Source organism: Vitis riparia, chromosome 4 (assembly GCF_004353265.1).
Source record: "Vitis riparia cultivar Riparia Gloire de Montpellier isolate 1030 chromosome 4, EGFV_Vit.rip_1.0, whole genome shotgun sequence".
Lineage (NCBI taxonomy): Eukaryota > Viridiplantae > Streptophyta > Magnoliopsida > Vitales > Vitaceae > Vitis > Vitis riparia.
In genome coordinates, this window is record NC_048434.1 from 7,793,005 (window position 1) to 7,816,705 (window position 23,701).

At 33.6% G+C, this 23,701-nt stretch overlaps 1 protein-coding gene across 1 annotated transcript; it reads right to left on the minus strand.

The window, feature by feature from the left end:
* Positions 1–5,589: 5,589 nt before the first annotated feature.
* On the minus strand, positions 5,590–7,384 carry LOC117912236 (aspartyl protease family protein At5g10770-like). Its single transcript, XM_034826749.1, has 2 exons — positions 7,151–7,384; positions 5,590–7,047 (listed from the first exon to the last, which is right to left on the minus strand). Exons 1-2 carry the CDS (start codon positions 7,344–7,346, stop codon positions 5,822–5,824), a joined length of 1,422 nt encoding a protein of 473 aa, XP_034682640.1. The 5' UTR covers positions 7,347–7,384; the 3' UTR covers positions 5,590–5,821.
* Between the last annotated feature and the right edge of the window lie 16,317 nt (positions 7,385–23,701).

Consider the following 23,701-nt stretch of genomic DNA (forward strand, 5'->3'; position numbering starts at 1 on the left):
TCATATTCATCAATTCATCCATAAAATACCCAGCTTTGGCATTGTCAGATGTCTGGTATCTATTTCCCACAACAACGAGAAATTCCTTAGCATTGTTGCTCTCAGGTATTCCTCCAAGGAGATGCTTAGCAATGAACCTCTTGATTGAAATGAGACTCAAACGGTTCGATCTTTCCCATTTCGCATAATGAACTCTCATAGCTTCAATGCTTTCATTAGTAGGCTTATGAGGTTCATCTTCACGCAGAGCCATGTCCAAGTCCATCATTCCTAAAACAAACTCTATGTTTGATCTCCATCTCTTATAGTTCGACCCATTTAGAATTTCAATTGTAGCATTATTGTTGTTCACAACAAAGGAAACTGATTGAAAAAAATTTGCAACTAGATCAATTATGGGCAATAGGTAAAATGCTTAAATAAGCATAAGCAATACAATACAAGAATTAATTGTATTATCATAAACTCCCTTTTGGGCAGAGTACATGATAAAAAACTATTCTTTAAGCATGAAGATCAACAAATAATTCATTAAAATTTATTTCCTTTGGGAAAACAAATTTATCAAATTATTTATCTCATTCAATATCCTCATGTTGTTAAATTAATTTGCACAATAACCTCATTTGGGCAGGCGATTGTACAAATTAATCTAAAATTTTCCCCATCAACAAAATAGGAACTCATAAACTTGCAAATTTTGATGGTTAAATCACTTTGGTGAAATAACCTCAACAATTTACATGCAACGTTCCAAAATTGGGTAAATTAAAAAACAATATTGCTCAACAACAATAGTGCATATTAGCGATATATATGCATATGATTAAATAAGATGAAGTATGTCACAAAATGTACTTTCAATGATCAATGATCAATTATAGTTGCAAGAATTTGAACAACAATTTTTTTTATTACACTTTAAACTAATTATTTAACTAGTTTATGTGATTTAGACCAAGTAGGAGAGTATGCTTGAAAAAGTTTCAATCTAGAAAGAGTGAGTACTACACTCCTATTCCATATATATTAGCATTCACATGTAGGACCTCAAGCGCTACTAGCTCTCCTAACTAGGAACACAAGGGGAGTAGATGGATGCGGCCAACCCTCCGATCTGCCAACAATCTCCCCCTCCAGCGACACCCTTGGGGTTTGAACCCGTGACCTCGGCTCTGATACCACATGTAGGACCTCAGGCGCTACCACACATGTAAAATATTTACATAATCATATAAATTAATCATACATGATTAAAGGATACTAATAGTAGGAAATCACTATAAAGAACATACCTGTTTGAGCCATCACAAAAAAAAAAAAAAAAAAAAAAAAAAAAAAAAAAAAACAAACAAGTGATTGATTGTTGCAACCAAGTCTTCCTATCTATGATCTTGATAACAACTATGGCTCTATGGGAAAACAGAAAGACTTTTTATCTAGATTAGAGAGGGGATTTAGTATAACTCAATATTGGGTTCTCATTGGGCCCTCCCATAATGGGCTTCAATGAGACCCATAGCCTACACTTGATGCTCAATTGAGCTTCTACTCAAAAGATGCAAAACCCAATCCAAATATGATCACTAGTTAATTGGGCTTATTATATAATAGACTATCCATTAACCCGTTTTTTTGCAAATACAAATTATTCAATTAATGTTAGCCCATATAAAATTTTTCCAACAGATATTGCCTCTTTAATAGCTTGCTTTATGGTATCCATGCTGACCCCATCTAACTAAAGTATGACTCCACCCAATCTTTTCATAAAATTGCGAATCGATTCGTCTCGCTCCATTTTTACATGAAACAGAGTGGTTGTGCTCTGCTTACGCTTTATAGAGAAAAGATCATACGTGACGAACATCTTAGATAGTTGGCGGAAAGAATTGATTGTAGTGTGGGACCCTGCAAACTAGTTGGAAAGATTTTGCATAGTAAAGGATTGTTATGGCTTTCGAGCGTCATTACCTAGCGAAAATGCATAAGGTGATCAAATGGATCTATTGTCCCATTGTACATGTCGAACTTCGGCATGGAGAAATGCTTGGGTGCTTTGTGCTGTAAAATCTATATTGAGAATGGCATAGACGCCATATCATCAAGTATACGAAAAGTCGAGTTAGGTGTTCAATGGGGTTGAATGGATGACATCTGCTTTCGTTTTGCCGAAATTGACAAGGTGTTGGTGTCTCCATCTTTATGTCCTGTGCTTGAGTATGAACTAGCTTGGCTGTGAGACAAGGGTGACGATGGAAGGGGATCGCCCCATTTTGCAACTTCTAATGGGGGTGATTCTGAATGAGGTAGTATCGCCTGGATTACAAGAGGGTGAGATGGTTGCGGGTTAATGGATTTTACAGGAATTGAAGTATAATGCAGATTCTGATTTGCTACAACTCGCAATGCAGAATTTTCTTGACGCAATGCTTCGTGGTGGAGAGGAAGGTTTCCACTTGTTTTTTTTTATAGAATTTGTCTTTTTCCTTCCATTGCTGCTTCATATCTAGTAGTCATTCCTCTAACAACATCATAGAAATGAGGTCTTTTCCTACGGCCATTTCACGTCAGAAACGCAGTTTGGGAACTGGCTTTTATTTTTCGGTTCTCATAGACAACGCCAATTGTAAGTACACTGATTTTAGTTGTCTTTTCTTTTAGTGCTCCTTTTATATTTATAATTTTTAAGAAACCATGTGTCATTCCCCAGTTGGAGCGAGTAATAACTTCTTACAACATAGATGATCCTATTCTAGTTTGGGTTATAACAAAAATGATTCCCTTTTCCTTATGAGTGTTCGTGTTCTCAAGAACACGACTTGGTTCGTATTCACGAGAACACGACTACTAGGTTTTGTTTCACATGACCATGATGAGGGCCTTTCTATCAATGACCACTTCACTAAAGGTTGTGAACACAAGAAAGGCTTCTACAATTTGTGGCCACTACAAATCTTTAAAGTGCTTAGAAAAATAAAAATGATTGTCAGTTGCAATGGCAGAGATATATTTGTCCAATAGGCCTACCCACTCGAAAATAATTTCAAGTGGTTTGCCATATATTGACTTGTTTCATACCCACTACAGCCATTCATTGAACGGTAGTTTCACATGTTATTGCCTTTTTCGATGTCATAGTCAATGTTACTTCAGTTTGGAGGTGGCTTCTACAAAGACAAATCGTTGAATAATAATTTTTTATTATTATTTTTTATTTTTATAACATTCTTTATGTATAATTCAATAAAACAATTTAAGAGCTGATTTTGGACGGGTTTTGAGAAATTAATTTTTTTTGAAAAAAAAATTATTGAATAAAATTTTACAATATTAATATTACTTTTTAAAAACTATAAGTTTTGACTTCAATTTCAAGTTTTAACTTAAAAACATAAATTATCCCAAATAGACCTTAATCAACTTAATTAAATTAGTACATGAGTGTTTTGGTTTTTCTTGTAAGAAAAAAAATAATAAATAAAATATATATCCTTTACATAAAATAAAGAATTATTCTAAATAACTGTGATATTAGAAAATATTACTAAAAATTATGAGGTAAATTTATTTTGAAGAATTGTTTTTAAAAAACAGTTTTTTATTTTTAAAAACAAAAAATTATTGTGTTAGAGTTGAAAACATGTATACCAAATTTTTCTTTTTTAATAGAAAATAGTTTTTTCAAAATTTGTTATAAAAATATACTGTTTTTGAAAATATATTTTAAATTTCTAAAGTTGATTTTAGGAATTGTTTTGATATCATGTAAATCAAACTTTTAATAACTTAAAAATATAATAACTATAAAAATTAAGTATACATCAAAACATTTGTTTCATTAATGTGAATCATACTTGAAACAAACAATGTCCAAGTACTATTTGAATATTGCCCAAAATAAAAGTGACCAACAAATAATAGTAAATTACATCATGAGGTCAACTCAATGGTGGAGATGGTGGCTTGGAAGATGAGTAAGATTGAAGTGGTGGTTATTAAGAAAAACTAGTTTGTTGTGGCAAGAAATTCCATATTAATGCCTTCAACTCTGCAACTCAATGTTAGTTGTAATCTTGAATTTGTATAACTTTGTGATCTGCTCCCTAATCTTCTTGTCTTTCCAAACCTTGAAAATAATTTGTCTTCTTCCAAACATTCTTTATGTTATCTTTAAGTTAATGAAAAGAGTACTACCCTCCACCTAAATGTTGCACATCTCTTCCTTTCAAATATAATTTAGCTTTAATTAGTAAACATGTTATTATATCATATAATGGAAGATAATTTTAATTTTCAATAATAACTCTTATATGTCTAGAGTGTACGATGTAACTCCACTTCACCTTACAATTCTTCAATGAGAAGACCCTTTTATATACACAACAGAATAATTATGTTTATATATATTTATAAATTATTTCATTCATGATGTAAAAAGTAAAATCTACTTTTACCCCCAATTAAATTTAGGAGCTCTCTTTTACAACCAAGAAAAAAAAAAATCGGTCCATCTAATGTGGATTTTAATGTATTTGGAACTCAAATAAGATAAATACAATTACACATCTGAACAAAGTAGAAAAAATGATAATCCACAATTATTTTAGTAATAGAGTGATAATATATAAAATAAATAAATAAAAATTAAATAAAAAATAGGAATGCAAAAAATATTGAAGATTCAAAGCTTAATGTCACGGACTTAGTCTTTTCCTAAGCTCATGCGACACTTAGACAAGTAAAGACACTTGATCTTGTTAAGTCAGCCTTACTCCCAATGCTTAATTTGTTAGGCTAAGATACTCATGACTTGGAAGCTTTAGAAGGCGTAATAGGTAACTCTTAAAGATGCATTATTATAGACATCGAAGGCTATAAAACCATGAACATCCAAATCATTCAATCTGACAATAGAGGAAATCAAGAAAATAAACAAGGAGGCACAAGAATGGTTGGCCAACGTACCCGAACATACTAAAGCAGGCATGCTTGTGATGAAAGGGTGAAATCAGACCATGTCAAGAACAAAATGATTGAATCCTTCAACCAATGGTAAGGGAGAGTGGAAGAGGAAGACGAAGGGGAAGTAGGGAAAAAGGTAAAGTGCGCAGGGGAAGGGAAGGACCACAAACCCACGGTGAGCGGAGCGGGTTTTGTGGTTATGAAATATTGGTATATATTATGGGTTTTGTTGCAATAAAATATTGGTATTTAGTAAGCTCACGCGTATAGCCAAGGTGTGTGGCAGCCTGGCAGGTGCTTGGAAGCCTATTCATGCCAAGGGTTGTAAGTTGTAACACAATTGGATTGGGTCAGGGGAAAACTTTGGGCTGGGCTTGGGCCAACCTGCAGACTCGAGTCGAACTCCAGGTTCGTCTTCAGGCCTAACGATTCAGGTTAGCCAACCTGATCTCTAGTGTTGGCTAACACTGTACAACTCTTAACGTGCTCATGCTCATTGGGTTAAAGGTTTTGATTTAGAAAAGGGGTTCAATCGCTCTCGATTGCAGGCTGCTGCATTCATTGAACAAGTTGGCCACATCATTCTCCTAATAGGCTTTGATCCATGATACCCAAGAAGTTGCCAAACCAATAAATTTTCAGCAACATAAAACTACTGCGTTCTATTCATTCCAAACCTTACATTATGCAAGCCACAAACATTTGAATGGAATATGTTTTCCACTCAAAATTTTATTACAAGAGCAAACCAAACAAATTAAACATGAAATGGGCTATCCCACTCCTTATGCATCTAATGGACATCCTCTATCTGCACTCCTAATTACCAGACAAAACGATAAGGATGCATTAGGTCTCACTTGGAGCAACCATTGCCCCCAAACCCTATCCTTCCTCCTTGTATGTCATATAGAACTGTTAGAGACACTTGTTGTCTATTTCCAATAATGGTTAATTCGGAGTCCATGGTTGATTTGGAGTTCCCAGCAAAAGCCAAGCAAAGACGAGATGCATCATTCCCCCAAATAACTCTCGTTCCATTCAAACGTACGTCGGCTCCTTCCCCAAAATGTAGCACTATCTCCGGTAGTAACACATCTTTCGTTCCACTTAAATTGTAGCATGTGTCCAATATGTCACCTTTCTTCCGCCTCCCATTGGAAAGAGGATATTTCGCCATTGCTTTCTCGAATGCAGCTTTGAGTGCTGAATAGGCTCGTTGAGGCAGGCGAGTGATGACAGTTCCCGAGTCTATTATAGTTCCAGGTGATGCAAACACGGAGCTGGGAATATTAAGTCGCTTGTTACCAACACTTATATCCAAGAGCTTGACGAAATAGTACCCTGACTCCTCTAACCCTGAGGTTCCAGGACCATTTACAAGCGATGTGAACTTTAAGGAGGAGGATTGGGAAGTGGCTTTCTCTCCAAATAGCAGCGATCCAATGGAATCTTCCTCAGGGAGACAGTAACTGAAAACTTTGTTAAATTTTGAAGCTGTTTGAGATACGGTAGAAAGCTGCCCTTGTCCAAGCCCCAGCATCCCATCAACTCCACTGCCAAAATCACCCTTATTATTTCTTCCACAACCGAATTGAAACTTTTGGAACACATCAGAAGGCTCCAATGTCATGGTATCGCATCCATAGTTTCCCACAGAGGTAGAGTCATCGCCATATGTCATGTTATAGTTGTTCTCAACAGTACCTGGAATGCAAGAACCAAAGGAATAAGTGGAGGATGCCGACCAGTTGAAATATCGGTGGGAGTCTTGTAAGCAGTTCACACAGGCTTTGCACTGTGTCCAAGTTATGCTGCTGCCGGTGTCCAATATTAGCTTAAATTTCTGTAGGGGTGTGCCAAAAGCTACGTCAACAAGAAAATTGCCATCTTCATCAAACAGGTTATTATTGTGGGCATGATTTTTCAAATTCCCTGAAGTGTATTGGTTGCATTTGGAGTTGATGAAGCTAACTCTGGATTCATCTCGGCCAAAGATTTCCTGAGGACTGGGAGGTTGGGAGTGGCCTGATCCAGAGCATGGCCCATATTTTTGTGTTATTGGAAGCCCTTGAGATCCTCCTGCAACACATAACACATATATACAATTCATCAATTAGACTTTCCTATCGAATGCCCTCTTCTACATGAAAACACAATATTTTGGGAGTTAAAGGGACTTCACCTCTGGCAGATGCCGAGCATTTGTTCTTTGGCAGCAGTGAACTTACAGGAGTGGAATGAAATCCGTCTTTGCCCTCTTCTGCTCCGTAGACGGGTATACCGCTCACATAACATGAGAAAAACAGAAGAAGAGAAGAGAAGAGAAGATGGTAGATGGCAGTGGAAGGACAAAGAATGGCCATGAATCTAACACACATAAACTTTCAGTTGTTATTGCTGAATGTGTTAGCCTCAGTACTAAGCAATATATATAGAGAGAAAGAGTAAGGAATACTCCTTTGAATCACAGACAATACTATAGTGTGTGAAACATCCAAAGCTTTTGGACCAAGTCCAGTCCAACATTGTACGAGTTCACATCTTGACACGTGATTCATGCTACTTCAGAAACAATTTTTTTTCTCCTAATTTTTGGTCATTTCTTTCTTGTTTCACGAGATTTTGAATTTTTTGTGCCAACTTTTCACTAATCAATTAGCATCTTATTGGAGAGAAAATGAAAGTAAAATTTAGGAAGAATGCATGTTCTTAATTGTATGGCTTTAGGAATCGATATTTATATCGACGGATATCTAAACTTTTCATGAATATATAGTTTAAAGAAAAATGTATTTCCTTAGATAGATTAGGAACTAACACTTATCTTCATGGATCCATCTTTAAATCTTTTCATGATTAGTTTTGGCCGAGTGGACTTAGTCAATGGATGCATGGCCAACCAACATCCCCACCACAAAGAAAAAGGACCAAATTCTTTTGCCCTAAAAGGATAAAAGGAAAAAAGAAAGATGACTTGGGTCTCTTTTTAAGAATTAATATCTAGCGACTCCCAGCTCTTCTTTGACGCCTAGAAGACTAATGCTTTAAAGGAAGGTGGCAAGTAGCTTCATGCATTGGTAAAGTTTGCTTCCTATTGCCATGGGTTATTATTACTGTTGAAATGAAGAGCTAGGGTCAAGGTCGTTGGGCTCAATCTAAAGAAACTTATAGATTATAATAAACATATATATAGATAAATTTTTATCTTCTAGAAACAATTCTCATACAAAATTTTATAATATATCAAATCAAAGAAAATAAAAATGCCGAAAACACTGAGAAAAAAGTTTTAAATATTATTAAAAATTAATCCGAAATTCAAATTCCAAATATTTTTAGAAAATAATTACAAGGATTCTGAGTAGAGAACTTTTAATAATTTTTTTTTAAATTGCAATTTAACATTTATAAGAATTTAATAATTTCACTAATGAATTTTTTGAATGTTTGAAATAACTAAATATAAATCACTTGAATGCATTAATTTTTTTTTAAGTTATATATAACATGATAATGTAAATGTAACCATATCATTAAAACTTAAGTAGTAAATTGTAAATTAATAGCTGCTTAATTAAACCTAAAAAATCTAAACATTTAAAAAAAATCTCCAAATTAAATTAAAAATAATCCACCATTAAAATATATATATAAAATAAAATATTAAATATTTAAATGAAATTAAATTTATCAAGCCTAAAAATCAAAATATTTAAAAATTTCAAAATCAAACGCAAGATAGACGTATCACTTAAAACCTTAATAAAATATCAAATGCAATATTACTTCGTTAGAATTTATTTCATAATGTATATTAGGATATAAATAAAATTAATACACAAATATTCAAAAATTTGGGAAAAAATGTTAGGATAGGATTTAATATTTATCTTCATGGATATCCAAACTTTTGGAGATTAGTTTTGACCGTGGACTCACAAACTAGTCAATGGATGGCCAACCAAGATCCCCACATGGAGCGACTTGGGTCTTTGGGTGGGTCTTCTGAAGTCCACCATTAATGCTTTTGCCCTAAAACGAAGGAAGAATGAAGAAGGAAGAATTAAAGGTAGGTAAATTCGTTCCAACTTCCAAGAAGCTTGGTCAGCCAAGTGTGAAAGACTACAAAGTGATCATCAGCTTGTCTATGAGGACCAGAAAACTAATGCTTTATGGGAAGTCGGTTGGTAGATTCATATATAATTGGTAAAGTACGCTTACAATGTATCCTACTTTCATTTGTTGAGTGCCTGTATGATAATGATTCAAAAGCTTGCCTGTGGATTTGAATGTTGAAGTTTTCTGGATAACTGGTGCAATTTACATAGCTGGGGATTATGGATTGGGTTCTTACGCTATACATGATTTTAGTATATTTGTATTCATGGAATTGTTTAGTGTTAAAAAGATACTGTTGAGATTTGAAGGTTCCCTCATGCTTATGGGTATGCCCCATTTATATATCCTCATCATGAAAAGCTCCAAATTGGGTTAAAATTAAGGTTGTTTGAAAAGTGATTTTGAAAATAGTTTTTAAAATTTTGTTTTCTAATGTTTCTATGTAAAACAAAATTCTATCTAGGAACTTAAAATCTTCTTAATTTGAAGTGTTTTATTTTTAACCCTTCTTTGTATTTGAATAATTATTATTTTAAATAATTTTTAAAAAAAGAGTAAAAATAATTAAAAGATATTATTTAAAACACATTATTTTCCTTTTTTTAAGAATAGAAAAATATTTTTTAATTATCAAACATATTTTTCTATTTTCTTTTTCTTTTTCATTTTTATTCTATATAATAGAAAATTGTTTTAAAAAAACAATTTCTAAATAAGACCTAAACATACCTAAACCAGAGACAATATCTTATTTCCCACCTTGAAAAAAAAATGAAATACATACATACATACAAACATATATATATATATATGAATTTTTTTTATGCCAAAAACTCTTTGAATGAAATATTTGTTACACCCAAACACCAATAATTTATTAATTTATTATTGTTGTTATTATATATTTTTTTTAAAGGCAATTTTAATAGATTATGTCATCGTGAAGATTATGTTGGATTATAAAACCTAAATCAGTTTTGTTGTATTTTACTCAAAATGTCGGGGGTCTAGTTATCCAGTTAACTCATGGAGGTTGAAGGGTGCAGTGCCTCCTAAAAAAATTATATGATAATTGATGAGTTTTCATTTATTATATATTTATTTAACCCTTTTATGATTTAAGGTTTTGTTTTTAAAAAGTGTAGTTATATTTGAGAGGATTTTTTTGGGAGTTTCACCATGTTTACTCTTCTTGTTCTGTTTATTAGTGGATTCTTGAGTATTGGTGCACTTTGTGAATGTAGGGATCACATTGATTGTTGAACCACATTAAATTTTTTTTTTTTTTTTTTTTTTTTTCTATTTGTCTGTGCGTAGTTTGGTTAACAAATTATTGGATCATTATTGTTTAATAAAAATAAAAGTTATTGAAAAAGAATGACTCATTATCAATGAAAAATGACATATTTTAATAGATAATAACATATTTTAATTTAATGAAAATGATAATTTATCAATGAGAAATAATCATTTTTCATAAATTCAATTATCAATTAGAAATAAAAATCTCTAGTAGAAGATGGTATGACCATCTAAACATGTATGATACCGTTTTTAAATATTGTTAAATCAAACTTTAGTTAATCTCAACTTTGATAATAACAAAATAAGGTTTAAATCTAATGTTTTATGTTTGAATGCAAAATGATTTCTAAAGAGATCATCAAGAAAATATATCAAGCCAAAAGGAAATGGCCGAATAAGAAAGATAAGACTTCAAAGAAATGGTATTCCAAATTATTTTTCTAGGATATCTATGTAAGGTTATTGGTACAACAGGTTCACATGACACTAAAATTTTACTTAAGGGCCTAAAATCATTCAAGTGCCTAAATGGGTATTCTTTTATAAATTGGATGAAGAATCTATTTAAATGAAAACCACCTTTGATTAGTGTTATTCATGGTTATAAAGATTTTTAGAATGTTAAATAATTTATTTAACCTTGGATAAAATTTATTTCAAGGCTAAAATCCATATTTTGACATATATTTCATCGTTAAAAATTTCAATCTTAAGCTTTTATGTTGAAATAGTCCAAGTATTTAGAAGTTATTTATACATCAATTTTCTATATCTTTTGAATGTTTAGCCAAGGTTGATCCAACCAATCGACCACTTAGATCAATCAATCAACTTGTTGAAAATATTTTTCTTGAATAATTTTGTAGAAGCACAAGATTGCATAGGGACTTATAATTAAATCCTTTATGTGTTTTCATTTTGAGTTATTTCATTAATTGAAACCCCTGGACTAATTAATTAAATAAGACTCATTGGAATATTTAATTAATTGAAGCTCATTGAGAAAATTAATTAAATAGGACTCGTTGGGCTAAATCAAGTGATCTAGAGAATGAGATGGTCCTAATCACTTAAGCCTAGATGTGAATCTATATGAATCCTCTTAGGGTTAAAGATTAGACATGTACACTATTGTCTTTTACTTAGTTTTCAGGAGAAACCCTAACCACCACTCTCTTTAGAAAGAAGTCCACACTTCTTTATTGTCAAGATCCAAGAGAGAGTCATCGAGTAGAAGATCATGAGGCCTTCAAGAGTGTCTCCTGGATTTAAGAATTTTACAAATAGAAAAAAAAAAAAAAGATTTGAGAACATCCAAATCCAAATGTATGTCTTCGAAGAGCACTCTAGAGTAATATTTTGAAAATTAGGCATATGTTGTTGTACCTTGGATCTTAGTTGCATGCACCCTTTAATCTAGATCAAGAAATTATTTTCTAAACACAAACAACAAAACCTGTGAAAAGCAATGTGTGGGAAAAAGCATAATCAATCAATAATAGTCAACATCACATACCAAAGATCATGTTGTCCAATCAACCAATAATTCATAGCCAAGTATCAATAACCAAGCATAGTAGATCCAAAAATATCCAAAGTTCATAGTGTCAATTAGCAATTAATAATTATTCTATTCTTTCTCTTTTTTGTCACAAAAATGATAGAGAGTACAAAGTAAATTAATGGAAATCACATGTACTCAAAATATAACATCAAAGGTAACGAAAATGATGTCGAAAGCATACCATCTTATGCAAAATACACCAAAACATAAATTATCATATATTTAAGATCTAGAAAAATAAATTAAAATGTATAACATGTAATACTAAAATAATCTAGCTCGAACAATCTAGCAAGGGAAATGGTCTAGAGCTCAAACTAGCTTAAATTGTTTGGTAGGCAAAGAGTGATAAAGGTTTATACACTTCTTCATGAAAAAAGTGAGGAATAATGAGATAATCCACAGACATATGGCTATAAATCATAGTAGGATGTCCAAATATATGCTCTAAGGAAGGAGGCAGAGAGTGAGAAACTCTCTAACAAGTATGACCAAAATATATCCCTATGAAATTTGAAAAACTAAAAATCAAAGAGATGTGAAAGCAAACCTAAGAAATTGAACAATGAGAAGGGTTAGGAAATCCCCATGAACAATCCCATGGAATCAAATCTAAGAATAATTGATGTAAAAAGACATAAGAATTGGACTAAAAATAGGAGGTAGATGATTGGAAACCCAAGAGAGCATGTGAAAGTGAGAAAACAATGCCAAAAACATAGGCGTTTGAATGGTCCAAGCTAGAGCACTAGATGCAAATCTTGAACCAATGTTAACAACACTTAAATGTTGCAACACTAGAAGGACACTTGAAGTGACTTAAAGAGCACTCAAACCCTCCTTCCATTATTCCTCTTCTTGAGCTATTTAAGCACCCTTTCATATCATAAACAGCTCAAGCACTCCATATGAGCATCTAAAATGTCCTTTTTAATGTAAATGCCCTTTAAAATTGTGCATATATATATATATATAACAAGAATTGATAACATTCATATGTAAATTGTTCAATTTTAACAATTTTACTCTATATATTACAATAATCATAAATAATTCAAGAAAAACTAAATATTAAATTCACATCAGATAAAATTTTCATAAAAATTATCCAAAGTTTAATTGGAAACTAGAACATTTATATATTAAACAAGATATAATAATAGTAACATCAAATAACTTCAACTAATATCAAGGTGACCAACTTACTGTTTGATTAATGTGATCCATATTGCTAACCTAGGTCATCCATTAGATCATGCCAAGTTTTAAATCAAATTATTACCCATTCAATTTGAATGTAGTTCCTTTATGTTTTAACACAACAAATCTTTTTTTTTTTTTTTTTTTTTTACAAGCAAATAAAATTCCCCTTGAATTCTTGATTTTGATAATTTTAAATCTTACTTCAACAAGAGTCAATATGCTATGGAAGTTTTCTCCATAAATACCAAGCTAGCCTAAATACATAGTAACTTTGGTTAAGAAACACTAGAGAAAAAGTCATACAACTTCTGTATTATTTTGGGTATCACCCTTAAAGATTAACCTATGGAAACTATCAATGATATATCAAATGATTTTTTTTACCCAAATCCTAGAATTAAAAAGAAAAAAGCATGAACTAATTTTATGCATTAGAATTAACTCAAGAAAACTAGTTAACAACTAAAAAAAATATTGAATTTTAATTAAATTAACTCAAGTCTAGAGATTTCCATAATCCAACTTCTGAATTGAGACTAAAGAGAACAAGACTTTCTCAATTACAATGACCTTAGAGCTTTTAGGATCCTTGGTTGATCAAGATAATCTGAATTCTATACTCAAAGTTGCATATGAAACTTAATTTTTCCCTTCTTAATTCAAATTCTGAATTATCATCAAATGAATAAAATTTAATATAGGTTCAAGTCTTAACTTTATAATCCTTTATACTCTTTATAGCCTTACCTTAGGATAGATAGCAATAAAGATACAAGGATGACTAGTGATGAAAGAATGCTAAGAAGCACTCACTATCATCGATTAGTATACTACCATATTATCTCATAATCCAACTAATATGGAGATCATGAAAATCTCATGAATCATGCCTTAAACCATTCATTAGTTTCATTATTACTCTTGTTTACCCATTGTTCCTCCTAGTTTCTAATCCTAGGTTTCCCATATCTTAGGATGGCTTTTTAGCCTCTTATTAAGGTGGTGTCACTCACACAAATCATAATATAACAAAAAGACATTCATCGAATCAAAAGAAACTAAAAACAATGTCTCAATTCAAACCATAAATAAATAAACCTTAACTTTCATTTTCTTCATGAACAATTCAAACCATATCTTTCTTATTTGACTTAAACTGAAAATTGGTTTAAAGTATTAGATTGTTAACTTAGTAGGCTTCAAAACTATATGTGGAAGTCACCATGAAAGTACTCAAGGAAGACTACCCAAAGTTTAGCTCAAAGTCAAGGTTGGTGCTAATGCATTAGTTTGAGTTCCAATTTCCATTTGAATTTGATGCGAATACTTCAAATCTTCTTCCTTATGGTCGCTTTCTCTCTAGCTATCTCCATAAACTTTATTTATCTTCTTTCATGCTCACGACTTGCTTATTATGATCTTGCTTAGACTCTCCTCATGATCCACAAGTCTTAAATCTCTTTGTATATATAATTGATCTCTTACTCTATCTTAGTTGAAAATGAATTTTGCACTTAGTATTCTTTTCATTTCTTTATCCTAAGATTAAGCTCAAAATGAAAGGTAGATCCATAACTAAGGTCTTAGGACTAATTTAAGTTAGATGCTTTGAGCATGTTCATTATGGCAATTATTTTAAGTCTAAATCTCTCAAAAAGAAATCAATGGATTTTAAAATATAAAAAATAAATAAATTCAAGAATCTTCTCTCTTAGATAGAAAGTCAGCTTGACAACACCACTCAACTAGCATAAAAACCATAAAAGTGTCACCTTTTTGCATTCCAATACTCTCAAACTTGGTCATTAGCATTAAAATTTTGACAAATTCATGGTAGAAGTATCCTCATGAGTAATAAATAATAAATCACAGGTCCTTTTAACATATTTACATGTTACTATCCCATAAAACTCATTAGGACTGATACTATTAAAGATGCCATGGAGAACCCTGTTGTTTACTTCACTTCCTTCATATTGAATTTGTCCCATTCATGTTTAGGCTTAATTTTTCTAATGAATCTACCAGTTCCATCCAATATTAATAGAGATTCCTAACCAAATTCAAAAACATTTCAAGCTTGTTCATCTTATATTTTCAAGAAAAATTCTATACAAGATTTCCAATGGGGATAGTTATTTCCAACAAAGTATATGATGGATTTTTTATGAGTGATCAAACTCACTACAATTTCATGACTCAAGATTAAGTAGGAATAGAAAATTTTAATTTTAAATTTATCCTACTCTAATAACAATAGAAAATGATTTCTTAACCCATGGCAACTACCTAGGCAATAAGTGAATATGTGGACCTAATTTTATGCCTAAAATTTCAATTTTTCCATAATTAAAATTTTTGAATATAAGATGTCCAGATATCATAATTGCAATCACAAAAAAGACACATGATATATATAAACATGAAAAATCACTTACAAAGTTTACCATAAATAGTTGTAAAAACCACAGATCTAATTGAACATAGAACAAATTCACTAAATGTGCAATAGATTTCCCATGACCATAGATGTTATCTTCTTTCAAGTATCTTACACTCACCAGTACCTATACTGATTGTATTTCACATTCGTTATATGGAACTTTGTTCTCCTTAATGAACACCTCAACTTAAGGAGATAAGGCTAATCACCACGAACAAATCTCAATCAAGAATGAGGTTTGTTGTAGTATGTGGTTCATATTGAGTGAAATATATATAGAGAAAAATGGGCAAATACCGGAGCAAAGCGATAGAATTTGCCATTCAAGATTGTATTTTTTATTGTTGTGGGTGAACGATAGGTTGGGAGGTGAGGGGGACATCACCCCCCGTGGTACGGTTCAAGGGTATTTTTGGAATTTCATTACCTAAGGGTTAGTATAAATACCCTTTTATATAACCCTAATTTCAGATATAGTGAAAGTCTTCTTCCTTGTTCCTGTGGATGTAGGCAATCTATCGAACCATGTTAAATCTATGTTTTTTTCTTTTCTTTTTTCTCTAATTTCACCATAAATCGTTGCACAAAAATCAACAATTGGTATCAGAGCGCCAGGTTCGATGTTTGGGATTTCTTCTACGAAGTTCGACATAGTCAAGTTCGATGGATCCGGGAATTTCGGTTTATGGTTGAGGAGGGTTAAGGATCTATTAGTTCAACAAGGTATGGTGAAGGCGTTATACGGAAAACAACCAGAAGGAATGAACGACATGGATTGGAATAATTTAGAAGTGAAGACTTTGGCAACTATCAGGCTTTGTTTGGCTAATGACGTGATGTACCATGTCATGGATAAGGAATCACTGACGATAATTTGGTTGAAATTGGAAAGTCGGTATATGTCTAAGTCGTTGACGAACAAGTTATATCTGAAGTAGAAACTGTATGGTCTTAAGATGACAAAGGGCTCAGATCTAAGCCAACATATCAATGTGTTCAATCAGATCATCGGTGATTTGAAGTGAATTGATGTGAAGTTCAAAGACGAAGACAAGACATTGATGTTATTGAATTCTCTTCCTACTTCTTTTACGTATGAAAATCTGGTTACAACTTTGATGTGGGGAAAAGAAACTCTTGATTTGGAGGAGATCACAAGTGTTCGTTTAGGATTCAATCAGAGGAAGAAAGCCAATGATGAGAGTTCTCAGGGTGAAGGGCTTGTGGCAAAGAGTAATCAGGAACGTGGGAGAAACAAGTTTCGGAACGAATCGAGTAACAATAAATCTCGATCCAAATCCAGGAAGAGAAATGACATACAATGTTATAAGTGCGGAAAAATGGGGCACATGAAACAAGATTGTCCAGAGAAGAAGAAATGGGGCTCGGTATCGAAAAATAAAGAGGATTCATCAAAGTTTGCGAATGTAGTGGTAGAAGAAGACTCAGAGAGTGGTGATGGTGATATGTTGTCGGTTTCATCCAGTTCAGATCATCTTATAGATTCTTGGATCTTGGATTCAACATGCTCTTATCATATGACACCCAATAAAGATTGGTTTAACACATACAACTCAATAAATTTTGGTTCTATTATGATGGGTAATGATGCTTCATGCAAAGTTGTTGGAATAAGGAATATCAGAATTAAAATGTTTGATGGTGTTGTTAGAATGTTGTGTGATGTTAGACATGTACTTGATTTAAGGAAGAATCTGATATCTTTGGGGACTTTAAACTGTAATGGGTTTATTTACAAGTCTTCAAGTGGAGTAATGAAGGTGAGTAAAGGTGCTATGACAGTGATGAAATGGCAGAAGCTAGTAGGTAATATTTATAAACTGTTAGGTTCCACAGTTGTAGATGGAATTGCAATCGTAAAGTCTGAGTCAGACAATACAGTCTTGTGGCATATGTGGTTAGGGCATATGGGTGAGCGTGGGATGATGGAGTTTCATAAGAGAAATCTGTCGAAGGGTATCAAAACATGTAAACTTGATTTCTACAAGTATTGTGTTTTTGAGAAATAGAATAAAGTGCAGTTCAAGACAGCCACACACAAGACAGAGGGGTTTCTTGACTATGTTCATACAAATGTTTGGGGACCAGTAAGGGTAGCATCATTAGGAATAAATATGTATTTTGTGAGTTTTATTGACGATTATTCATGAAAGGTTTGGGTGTACTTCATGCGGCACAAGTTGTAAACGTTTGCCAAGTTTAAGTTGTGGAAAACTGAAGTAGAAAACCAAATAGAGAGGAAAATAAAGTGCCTTAGGTCAAATAATGGTACTGGGTATACAAATTCAAAATTCACGAAATTGTGTGAGCAACATGGGATTAAGAGACACATCACAGTATGCAAGACACCATAGTAGAATGGTGTAGCAAAGAGGATGAACGGAACAATAGTTGAAAGAGCTTGGTGTCTCAGATTGAATGCAGGGCTTGAAAAGAAATTTTATGCAGAAGCAGTGAACGTGGCATTTTACTTGATCAACAGGTCACCTAGAGCAACATTAGATGGGAAAGTAGTAGAGGAGGTATGGACAAGCAGTCTGATTCGTTCCTAATTGGTGTCTCAGCTGATTCATGTCCTCTCAATGGTCCCTGATAGTGGTGCCATTTGATTCGTGTCCAGCTGGTGTCCCTTGATTGTGGTCCTCAGAAGGGAGTAATCAACAAAATTTATAACCTATTACACCATGTACTAAGATAGCCTTAGCTAGCATAGCATAGTGGCTCTAGGGTCGTTCATTGGGATGGGTTTTCGCTTCACAATTGATATTAATTCAAGAGCTGAATTGGTGCATTTTCATTTCAAGGTTAGCTTTAAAAGAAAACATAAAGATGTTTGAATGAAAAAGGTTTGGTTTTTAAACTAACCAAAAATAGTAACTGATTTTACTAACAAAGAAAAGTGTCTCTAGGAGTTTAGATCACTAGGATCAGGTTCCTCATACAAAAAGGAGAGTTCCGGTCACTTGTTTCTTTTCCTCGCATTAGAGAATTAACATATAGTTAATTCTCTAACCGGTACGGTACAGATGCTTCCCTTTAATGGGTTCAAACACTAATTCCCTCTCACTGATGCAACTTGCAATGGCTCGTGCCTCTTACCTAGCATTTTCCATTCAAGGTGATCTTTAACCTTGGATTACCCGTCACAAGCTCGCAAGAGATAACTAATGGATGTCTCCTTAGAGTCCAAAAGCTTACCAAGTGTTGGCTATTCTAGAAAATCCTACCTTCAAACCACCTCCCAAAAGCTTGCAAGAGATAAACTAGTGAATCTCCATGGACGAAGATCATTTGCCTTACCAAGTGTTGGCCTAGGTGATTTAAAGGCGTTTTAAGTTAACTAAAAAGATAAAAACCATTAACGGGTCACACTTTCTCTTCATTAAAAAACTAAAACAACAAAACTTCCAATTTATGCATGTGGAAACTTACCCGGCTTTCTTCACTCCAAGAGACGAAGAGCCTAGCCTCTCATCCTCTGAGGAAAAATCCTCAGAGTTTGTTTGGCTAGAAAGAAAACTAACGAGAAAACAAAAATAGGAAAACAGAGCAAGTGCTCTGTTCGTCGGTTTCATATATGATATATGATTACATGATGAACTATGATCGATCATCCCTATTACATTGGTTCAAAGATATATATAGAGAAGATATTTTCTAAGAAATATCCCAATAATATCTTTGACTGATTACAAGGAGAAAATAGAAATTTACACAAAATATCTTGAGAGAAAAAATCTAACTTAGTTGGTGGCAAATATCTAGAAGCTTCAGGAGAATCACCGCGGCACTGTGCAAAATCCGGGTAATCTGAAATGTCGGCCGCGGATGCTCTCCGGGTGAGAGCTATCAGAAGATCCGGACATGGCTATTCGGGGAAGTTGAAACGCCTCCTCTCCCATCCGGTGTCAGGGGATCCTTATGTGAATTATCTGATTAGAGGATCCGGACATGTCTGACTGGACAGAATTCCTACCCGGGTGGAATGAGCTACGCTTGTGCGCCGCAAAGGGAATCGTCTGCGTGTGTAAGGTGTAGGGACCCATCCGGCTCAACTCCATCCCAATTCCCCAAGAGGACATGCGCCGCATGCTATCCGGCACTCGTGAACATCACACTTCGGATGATATCATATCCTATTCGGATATGTTGTCCGGATCATTGACTACAGTGAGCAAGCCTTGCTACAGCCCACATTCTGCCACTGTCCAATGGCGTGTCCGGACGCCCTGTCCGACATCTTTTGCCATGGATTCCTAAGAACTTTCCTCAATCTCGGATTGCTTTGGTGATCAAAAAGCTATCAAAACACCAAACTTAACACAATTTGATTAGAATTGATTGCAAGGGTCTTTAATATGTTAATTGGGTTAAAAGGTGATAACTACTACTCAAAAGTATTTAAAAGAGTTAATTACAAGCTATCAAATAGCACTTTTTGAGTAGTAATCACAACCCCCGCTAGATTACTATGGTTTGAGAGTATTTGGGTGCCAACCTATGTGCACATTCATAATGAGGAGAGATTGAAGCTTGATGCAAAGTCTAGACAATGTATTTTTCTAGGGTATCAGAAAGGGGTGAAAGGCTTCAAGCTCTATGATCCAAAGGCAAACAAGGTGGTAAATCAGTAGAGATGTGGTTTTTGATGAGAAAGCCATTTTATATTGTACTCAAAAAGGAGAAAAACAGGAACTAGAAAATTGCAGCAATAGTGAGCAGTTGGTACAAGTGGAATTAGAGACTCATGATATAGAGAATTGTGCTCAGAATGCAGGGAAGTCTAGTTCAGAAGATCAGTAGCATCACAATATAGCCATAGACGTCTCAAACGCACTATCAGGCCACCTACCAGGTATGGTTTTGAAGATTTGGTTTCTTATGCATTGATTACTAGTAGCGGGGATCCTACTACATTTCAAGAGGCAATACACAACCAAGAGAAAAGTAGATGGATGGGTACTATAGTGAAGAAGATTCATTCTTTGCATAAGAACTAGACATGGGAGTTAGTGGAGCTTCTAGAGGAGAAGAGTGCAATAGGATGTAAATGGGTGTACAAGAAAAAAGTAGTTCCAAAAAAAAAATAGTGAAAAGTTCAAAGTTTGTTTAGTAGCAAAGGGTTACTCACAGAGAAAAGAGGTTGACTATGATGAGATTTTTCCCCCGTGAGCAAACACACTTCCATCAGGATAGTGTTAGGCTTGGTAGCACATTTTGACATGCAGTTGGAGGAAATGGATGTAAAGGCAACTTTTCTTCATGGGATTTGGAGGAGTTGGTCTATATGGTACAACCAGAAGGGTTTATTCAACCTGGACAAGAGCACTTGGTCTGTAAGTTGAGAAAATCACTTTATGGGTTGAAGTAGTCCCCAAGGCAATGGTACAAGAGTTGTGAGTATGATTGTTGTGTTTATGTAAAGAGCTTAGATGATGATTCATTTATTTTTCTATTACTCTATGTGGATGACATGTTAATTGCTGCAAAGAGTACAATTGAGGTCAATAAGTTGAAGTCTTTGTTGAGCAAGGAGTTTGACATGAAGGATTTAGATGGCCAAGAAGATCCTTGGGATGGAGATTCACAGGGATAGAGCTTTAGAGAGACTATGGTTATCTCAGCGTAACTATGTCAAGAGAGTGTTGGAGAGGTTTAACATGGATAATGCAAAACCAATAAGTACACCCTTGGCAAATCATTTCAGATTGTTTACTAATCAATGTCCAAAGACAGATGATGAAGTGAAAGACATGTCAAAGGTTCCATATGCAAGTGTAGTGGGATGTTTGATGTACGCTATGGTTTGTACAAGACTAAATTTGGCATATGTTATTAGTGTGGTGAGCAAGTTTCTATCAAATCCAGGAAGAATGCATTAGAATGTAGTCAAGTGGATCTTTAGATACTTAAGGAGTGCTAGAGACTATGGCATCATGTTCAGCAAACAACAGAGTGATCCTTCAATTAAGGGATATGTTGATGTAGACTATGCAGGAGACTTGGATGACAGGAGGTCTACCACAGGTTATGTATTCACCCTTGGTAGGGGATCTATTTGTTGGAAGTCTATGATATAGTCTCTAGTTGCACTATCTACTACTGAGTCATAATATATGACAATAGTTGAGGCTGCAAAGGAATCATTATGGCTCACAAGTTTGGTTAAGGAGTTGGGTATTCAGCAATGTGGAGTTCAATTATATTGTGACAGTCAGAGTGCCATTTATTTGGCAAAGAACTAGGTGTATCATGCAAGGACAAACACATAAATATGAGGTTTCACAATATCAGGGAATTGGTTTCTTCTGGTGAATTGTTACTTGAGAAGGTTCACACCTCTAAGAATGCAGCAATCATGTTGACAAAGCCTATTACCACAGAAAAGTTCAAGCATTGCTTGAACTTGATTAATGTCTCCAAATATTAGATTGGAGATGCCCCAACTTATTGTCCCAGGTACAATTACAAGCTATGTTTCTCGTTTCCTAAAGGGGTGAATATATTCCAAGGTGGAGGTTGTTGTAGTATGTGGCTCATATTGAGTGAAAGATATATGGAGAAAAATGGGCAAATGTGGGAGCGAAGTGGAGTAGAACAATGGCATTTGCCATTCAAGCTTGTATTTTTATTATTGTGGGCAAACGATAGGTTGAGGGGGTGCGAGGGGGCATCGCCCCCCCCCCCCCCCCCCCCTGCGGTACGGTTCAGGTGTATTTTGACATTTCATTACCTAAGGGTTAGTATAAATACCCTTTTATGTAACCCTAATTTCAGATATAGTGAAAGCCTTCTTCCCTGTTCCCATTGACATAGGTAATTTGTCGAACCATGTTAAATCTGTGTGTTTTTTCTTTTCTTTTGTCTCTAATTTTCACCATAAATCGTTGTATGAAAATCAACAAGGTTCTTGAAATTATTGGGAATGCTTATGGAATAATGGAAAATAGCATAACCAATATTTAACACAATAAATGTGTATTTAGGCTTTGAAAAACTCAGTATTTTGGACCTATAACATGAGAAAAAACAAAATAAACAACAAGAAAATGCAAAAAAAAAAATGGTATTGGAGCACCCACAAAGGTTTTTTTTTTCAACATCCAAGGTGTTTTGAGTGCTCTAGGGCAAAATCAATTTTCAATATTCTAGTGCAAATTGGCTTCTTTTTTTTACAACCTTTATGTCATTATTTACCTAAACAAGTTTAAGTCCGTTTGACAATGATTTAGGAATCATTTTTAACTTAAAAAGTGTTTTTTTTTTAATAAAAAAATGAGATATTTCGAAAAATTTAGGAAACACTATTAAAAAACTGAAATATCACTTATAGAATTGTTTTGTGGAGAAACACTTGATAGTTGATTCTCCTAAAAACACTTCAAGTAGAAACACTATTAAACACACTTAGGAAAATCCTTGGCTAATAAATTGTTATACCATATTATGCTTTTAAGGGCTCCATATACACGGGATGGTTGTTTTAAAAATATATGTGCTTTTAAGGACACTACAACAAAGTACATTATTAGGGATGAAATGTTTGATCTCCAAAGATTTTACTTTTGTGGCAAAAAAATTTCTAGATGAAAAGTGTTCTTAGATTGTCTCTACAATTATGTTACCCTTTTTGGAGATAAAATTTAATTTTGTCACAAAATGTGTCTCTAATGAAAAAAAAATCATCACCAAATTATTTGTCAACAAGTGTTTTTTTATGGTGCAAAGTCAAAAGTTTTGGAAGTAAAATTTGTAAATCCATTAAACCATTTGGTGACACAAGAACTTATCGGGAAATGAAAGTATTTTGTCTCTAAAATGTTACTTTATATGGGAGATGAAATATTTCCATCCCAAAATATTGACACAGTTTCTACAACGAAATAATTTCGTCTCTAAATATTTCAACTTAGATTAGGGATGAAATATTTATATCTCATAATATTGACATATAGTTTAGGTAATAAAAAACTTCATCTTGAAATGTTTTAGCTTACATTTGGAGACAAAATTATTTATCTTAAAAAGTTAACAATGTTTAGGAAACGAAACAATTTCATTTCTAAGTATTTCTATTC

Bases quoted from the DNA above. Each gene is read 5' to 3' on its own strand.
- LOC117912236 (XM_034826749.1), bottom strand. From the start codon at position 7,346: ATGTGTGTTAGATTCATGGCCATTCTTTGTCCTTCCACTGCCATCTAC. The intron at 7,048-7,150 runs GTGAAGTCCCTT...TATGTGTTGCAG, and splicing joins ATGCTCGGCATCTGCCAGAG to GAGGATCTCAAGGGCTTCCA.